General features: G+C 45.0%; 1 protein-coding gene across 1 annotated transcript; it reads right to left on the reverse strand.

Annotated features, from left to right (window-relative positions):
• Positions 1–6,583: 6,583 nt before the first annotated feature.
• LOC149153106 (uncharacterized) lies at positions 6,584–7,174 on the reverse strand. Its single transcript, XM_089443704.1, has one exon. It carries the CDS (start codon positions 7,172–7,174, stop codon positions 6,584–6,586), a length of 591 nt encoding a protein of 196 aa, XP_089299830.1.
• Between the last annotated feature and the right edge of the window lie 215 nt (positions 7,175–7,389).

Below are 7,389 nucleotides of genomic sequence, written 5' to 3' on the forward strand. Positions count from 1 at the left end.
TAGCCAATTGATAAATCTCAAACAAAAGGGTTCAATGGCAGAGCACATTGAAGACTTCCAAAAATTGAATATTAGGGTAACCAATATTCCAGAGCAACATAGGATTGATGTCTTCATAGGGACTTTAAAAGATAACATCCAACATGAGGTTTGCCTTTGGGAATCTGATTCCTTAGAGAAGGCATTCAAGGTGGCAAGAAAAGTTGAAAGCAAAATTATGGCAACAAGGAAGTATACCAATCACAACTATAAATATGGAAGTGTTACTGGTCCTAGTCTTCCACAACCTACAAGGTTGAAACCACAACAATTGGAGGAAAAAAGAGAAAAAGGGCTTTGTTACAGTTGTGATAGAAAATACACTAAAGGTCATAAGTGTGCTGAGAATAAATTATTCTACATAGGTTGTGAAGAGGAGGAAGAAAAGGAACAAGAAACATAAAAAATGGTGCATATACACCAGGAATCAACCCTAGAGAAAGAAGAAATGAATCCAACCATATCTTGTAATGCATTGGCAAGAATTTCCACTCCTTAAACTCTCAAGATAGAAGGACATATCAAGAAGAAAAAGGTAATAGTGTTGATTGATTCGGGTAGTACCCATAATTTTATTCATTGTAAGATAGCAAAGGAATTAAATTTCTTCCTATATCCAATACCATAGTGTCAAGCGATGGTTGCAAATGGAGAAACCATAAATTTCTTTGGAAATTTCCATAATATCAAGCTATCCATGGGAGAATATGTATTGAAAAGTCCAATGAATTCCATTCCAATGGGTGGTGCTGATGTTGTACTAGGAGTCCAATGGTTGAAATCTTTGGGTACAATAACTTTTAATTTTCAAGAACTTTTCTTGAAATTTTTTTGGGAAGGAAAAGAAAATGAATTAAGGGGTATCGCAGGGAAACTAGGAAAGATAATCAGCTCTAATAGCATGACAAAGCTTCTAAATAAAGAACAACGAGGTGTAATTACACAATTATGTTCTCTAGAGGTTCAAACATCAAAATCATCTATTTCTCCAGGCCTCCAAAAATTCTTTGACAATCATTCCAAGGTATTTGAGACTCCCAAAAGCCTCCCACCTATTCGTGATCATGATCATGCTATTAATTCGATTCCAGGAAGTATTCCTCCAAAGATTAGGCCTTACAAATATCCCTATGCCCAAAAGAGTGAAATTGAACGTATGGTTGCAGAAATGTTAGAGGCGGGTATAATTCAACCTAGTCAAAGTTATTTCTTTGCTCTAGTAGTATTGGTGCACAAGAAGGATGGATCATGGCGCATGTATCCAGATTATAGGGATCTCAACAAGATCACTATTAAAGATAAATTTCCCATTCCTATCATTGATGAATTTTTTTTTTTGTAAGGTTAGGCATTCTTCATTCCATAGAACATCAAAATACAATTAAACTAGAGTTCGGGTGGCTGGCCTGCTCGAGGGAAACCAGACCGCCACCTTTTGGCCTGAAAGCCGGACCAAAATTTAAAAATGTTTAACTCCTTCCTATCATAACCATTGTTCTTCTTATTCAAAGCGAGGCTAACTACTGTAACAGAGAAAGGTACCCAGATATAGTTTAGATTCATCACAAAACAGTATAGAAAATAAACACACCACTAATCTTCATCCGACAAATTCACCGGGGCAGGCTTAGAGTCGTTGGTAGTCGGCTTCAGGATCTTCTGCTCAATGGCCCATTTGAGCTCCAGTGTCATTTTCTCCATGTTTTTTAGCAGCAAATGGTTTCTGGAAACTTGCACTTGGACAGCCGAAAGTTCTTTTAAGAGAATGTTCTTTATGGAGGCTGATTCTTCCGTCAATTGGCATTTGAGGAGTTCTTCTGCTTGCTTGCGTTCTTCATCCTCCTCTTTGCGCACCGCTTGGTTAACCTCCATGGCCCTGCCAACCACATGCTTCATGATCTAGTCGAATTGTAACGTTCTATTGAATAATGAGTTTTTGCCTCTGGAAGTGCCCGGGTCGGAGATTATAGCCTAGTCCTCATGGGGTATCTCCTAGTTCGCACTTATTTCCCTCAGCTCGCGTTCCCATTCATGGATGAGAGCGTGGACCTCAGGAGAAATACCAGTCATGTAACCATCAATCAGGTGAAGGAGTTTGTCAAAGTCGGGCTTTCTGCCTCTTTTATTAGAGTGACTACTGGTGCTGGCTTCCTTCTTCTATTTAGAAGTGGTCCTTCTTGGAGCCATTTTCCCTCTGGGCCTACCTGTCATAGCAGAAAGCCGAGAGTCAGTGTAAGAGATAAAGAGCCTGGTCGGTGTCTGTTCCATTTTGGCGACGAGCTTAGCATGAGTAGTCTCACGTGACATTAGAACAGTGCCATTATGTTCACGGTGGTTACAGACCCGCCACCTTCTTACAGGAGTCTGGAGAACCCCCCAACCAACAGAGCGAAGAGACCAGATGGCCTTGGTCAGCGGAGGGGAGGAACAAAATTGGAGCCAACCATAGTAGAAATCCAGAGAGAAGAGAATAACAGGGGTGCTAGGACCCTCCAGAAGCATGGCGTAGCTCGGCGAAGCCCCCCAAACTACCTCACTCTTGGAGCAGGATGTAGCACTACCATAAATCAAATCTTCCCCATCCAGGGACTGGGAAAGGAGAAACCAAAAGGAGCCCGAGGGACCCTTATCATCGCAGCGACAGGGGGTCTGCATACAGGGCCAAAGCATATCCAGCCAGACCAAGAGACCAGAGAAACAAGCATACATGTCTGAGGGATGAGGACAGAAGGAAACATACCACCTTTTCTTGCTGAGGTCGATGAGGAGGGCTGGTCGCAGAGGTGAGCAGGCGTCTTTCCGTTCTTTGTCATTCTTCTTGCCGAGCGGAATGAGCCTGCCATCTATTTTCTCGGGTTTATTAACTCGATGTCGTGTCGAGCATGCCGCCACTTGGCTTATAGAAATTCTAGCCTCCGCTTGTCCATTTATTTTTCTGTCACGCAAACTAGTTTTTCCATCTCAGAAAGTGGCGTGGATTGTCCTTTCCACTTCATGTTTCATCATTCCTTTCTCTATCCGGCTACTCTTGCCGTAGCCTAACTTGACCACTGTTGCCACCTGTCGTCCTTCCCCTGCCCATTATCTCGAGTTCCGAAGCTGGTTCTAGATCTTTCTTTAATGATGCCTCAGCTCGCATGTCCCCTCCGTTTGTTCGGCCATTCTGGCCATGCCCCGTCACCTGCCCGTCATGTGCCTGCCTTACCCCTCTGCCTTTTCCCACGTAGGAGCTGTCTAAGCCTTGATGATGTAGATTTTCTCCGCCTCCGCTGCGTGCTGCCTGATCATGGCTGTTCGTTTTTCCCATGCTTTTCCCTCCTGCATCATCATTTAGCAGTTGCTGGAGTTGGTTTTTCTCCTCTTGATGCAGATGAGGCAGACACTCGCTATCAATTTCCTTGCCCCAGTTCCGGCAACACCAATTCGCAAGCCAATCTACCGGCTTGTTACCTATGCGCCTGGTGTGAGTCGGGAGGAGATAGTCAATTTTTGGAATGAGCTTTCCAATTTCGCTTACCAGCCAAGCGGTTCGCCAACTTTTGCTGATTCTTTCCGCTAGGATTTGCTGCTGGAGCTTCCTGACCATGTTAATTACTAGCTTTGAGTCCCCCTCGATTTGGAGTCGTTTAAAGTTTGCCCAGAGAGCTATTTCCAGTCCTCTTTTTAGGGCGTGTAGCTCTGCTTCATTGTTCGAAGCTTCCCCACAGTCCATCGCGAAAGTTCTGAGAGTGTTTCCCTCTGCGTCTCTAAAGACTCCACTAATGCCGGCCTTGCCTAGGTTGTGCTTTGCAGCTCCGTCGAAGTTTAATTTTGTGAATCCATGTGGAGGGCATCTGTACTGGTTGCTTTCAGCCACCTCTTTGGCCTTATCTGCTCGAGAATCCCTACGGTTTACCATACTCTGTCTGACCTCTAATTTTTCCAGGATAGTTTCTTCCATATTCGAGACTTTCTAGTCCTCGTCCTTCCAGCATTCCGAAAGGATTGTTTCCCAGAGGTTTCTGATGACTTGCTCCCAGATTGCTGTGGTAGTTCTGGTTTCTGCTTTGAAAATGGCCCAATTCCGGGCTTTCCAGATATTCCAGAGGAGGAATCCGGCAGAGAGGAGCCAGGCACGGTTAACAATCGGGTTCAGGTAAGGTTTTTTTGGCCAATTGATGATTGTGCTTACGATATTTTTCTGGTTTCGGTGCTACTGCTCAAACAAATTGCAGTGGTTGTTCCACAGGGAGGAGCTGACGGAGCAGCGGTTCATCAAATGCTCCATGGTTTCCTCTTGGGAGGGGCAAAGGGCGTAGCGGGACGGGCCTTGGCTTCCTTTCCGCAGAATTTGGTCCCAGGTGAGCACTCTACTGTATAGAATGGTCCAAATGAAGAAAGAAATTTTAGGCCAATTCTTAATTTCCCAGAGATTTTTCCATTGATTGTTTTCTGGATGGTGGTTTATGTTGCTATGAAGGTGGTAGGCTTCTGCTGTAGTGAAATTTCCTTGTATGCTTTTGCCCCACCTGAGAATGTCAGACCCAGTTTTCTTTGCTATTTTCCGAGAAGCCATCTCTGTATAGTAATCCTGCCATCTGTCGGTTTCTGGTGCTCCTGCCCAGTCTTCTTTAAATTTCTAATTTCACCAGTATCCTGCCTCGTCAGGCTTCCAGAAGTTGCCGACAGTTGAAGCCCCTGCCTGGGACGAAAAGGTAAGGATGGCATGGAGGTTGTCTTTTTGAATGAGACGGTCTCTTTGCTGCCAGGATTCCTCCCAGAATCTGGCTTTGTCTCCTTCCCGGATTTCCCAGAAACTGTGCTCCCTTATCAGATCCTTGTTGCCTCTAGCCAGGTTCCATATTGCAGAACCTCTGGTCTCTGTCGTGCTTCTCAGTTTGTCTTCAATTTCCCCTGTCTCGTCGTATTTTCTTTCCCAAAGTATCTTCCACAGGTCAGGGCCCCCCTGAAGCCACCGCCACCAGAGCTTCGCACCCATTACTTGATTGAGGACGAAGGGGTCGCGAAGTCCAAGACCGCCATCTTTAGGGTGCCGGCAGAGCCACTCCCATGAGATAAGGGCCCACTTTCTAGTTTTGCTAGTCCCTTGCCAGAGGAAATTTTTGAACAGGGAGACCAGCTTTTGGCTCGCAGCCTTAGGAATTGCTTGGCATGAGAGCTGGTAATTTGGGATGGCCTGCAGAACAGATTTCAATAAGGTTACCCGACTTGGGGCATTTAGCGAGCGGTGGGTCCAGTTCTCCATTTTATTTCAGATTTTCTTGATTAGCAGATTCCAGTTGGCCGACCGGAATTGGTGCTCATGTAACATGATACCCAGGTATTTGGAAGGGAAGGATCCTCTGTTGAAGCCTAGAGTATGAGCCAGGAACCTTTGGACTACCAAGGAGGTGTTAAAGAAGAACACTTCCGATTTATCTTTATTGATTTCCATCCCGGAGGCTCTTCTAAATTGAGATAGGGATTTGATAATTATTTGGGCCTCCTTTAGGGTGGCCTGACCGTAAAGCATTACGTCATCCACAAATTTCTGGTGGGAGACCGGAATATCTTCTCCGCAAATGCGAAGGCCTTTTATCTGTTCCTTGGAAACCTGAGCCTTAACCAATCTGCCTAGGCCATCTGCTGCCAGGATGAAGAGGAAAGGAGACAGGGGGTCGCCCTGCTTTAGCCCACGGGAAGGAGTGAAAGCTTCAGAGGGGGAGCCGTTTAGGAGAATTGACAGGACGGGGGAGCTAACCATAGACAGGATCCATTTTATCCATCGTTGATCAAATCCATAGGCTTTTAGGATACCTTCCAGATAGATCCAGCTAAGCCTGTCAAACGCCTTGGCCAGATCCAGTTTGATAAGCATGCTTGGGGCTCGGGAGCTTTTCAGGGAATGGATCACTTCCTGGGCTATTATGATGCCATCGGTGATCTGCCTTCCTTGGAAAAAGCTAGTTTGATCTGGGGCAATGAGATCCGGCAGGATCGGCTTAAGCCTGTTGACTATGATAGTTGGAAGGATTTTGTAAACCACACTACATAGGGAGATGGGCTTGAAACCCTGCGGTTCATCTGAGCAGCCAAAATTTGGAATTAACGCCAGGAAGGTGGCATTCAAACCTTGGTGCATGCGTTTGGAGCATCTGGATTCCTCCACTAGATCAAGTAGATCATTTCCCATGAAGCTCCAAGTCACCTGATAAAATTCTATGGTGAAGCCATCAGGTCCTGGGGCATTATTTTTAGCCATTTTGTTTATTGCTTCCTCCAGTTTGTCCTTGGAGATTATCCGAAGAAGGGCCAGGTTTTGATCTCTAGAGACTTTCTTGGGAATATGGTGGCTGATTTTGTCTATGTCCTCGGCTCTGTTGATATTAGGTTCAGAGAGAATACCTTTGAAATTCTCCACCAATAGATGTTCAATTTCATCTTGCTGAGTCACTCTATTTCCTTCCTTGTCTTTCAAGGAGAAAATTCTGTTGTGTTGGCGGTGATTTATCATGGCTTTGTGGAAGAATTTGGAGTTTTTGTCGCCTTCTTTGAGCCATTGGATTCAGGATTTTTGTTTCCACAGGATTTCCTCATGTTTTCTCCTTTCCTCTAGTTGGGTGATTACTCTACCTTCCTCCTCTGCCAGAGCTTGACTTCGGCCTTCCAAGATGATTTGCTGCTGGATTCTTTCCATTCTGGATTGGAGTTTGCCCTGCTCCTGCTGGATATTGCCAAATTCTTCCTTGTTCCACTTTTTAATTTTGCTTTTAATTTCTTTGAGCCTTTGCTGAAATGAGCACATTTTGCTGAGGCCCTCCTTTCCACTGTTGTTGTCCTGCCACCAGCCTCTTACTTTGTCTAGGAAGTTAGAGGCTCGGAGCCAAAAGGACTCGAATCGGAAGGGTCTCCTTTTGCTCTGATGATTTAAGGCTATTTCCAACTTTATTGGCCAGTGATTCGACCCTGCTGAGGGTAGGATAGAGGCTTCATAGAAGATATCCAGCTCAATTATGTGTTCTGAGATGAGGAATCTGTCCAGTCTTGAAGCAATCTGTCTGGAACCACCTCTTCTATTGTTCCAAGTGAATTTTCCGTTGATGGTTGGGATATCCACTACTCTTAATTTTGTCTGCACTTCTCTGAATCTTTCCATTTCTGTGTCTTCCCTGCTTATTCCACCTTTTTTCTCTTCTCAAGAAGCAATTAAGTTGAAGTCTCCAGCCAGGATCCATCTCTGTTCCTGGTGTAAACTTCAAAGCTTAGTCAGCTGAGTGAGGAACAGGTCTCTATCTGCTCGGGTGTGGGGCCCATAGACAGCTGAGATTGAAACCCATTCACTTTGTCCTATTAGTTTGAATCGCCCAGAGA

This window comes from Pinus tabuliformis, chromosome 9, assembly GCF_031772625.1.
Source record: "Pinus tabuliformis cultivar Carrire ecotype Pingquan chromosome 9, CPIR1, whole genome shotgun sequence".
NCBI classification, from domain to species: domain Eukaryota; kingdom Viridiplantae; phylum Streptophyta; class Pinopsida; order Pinales; family Pinaceae; genus Pinus; species Pinus tabuliformis.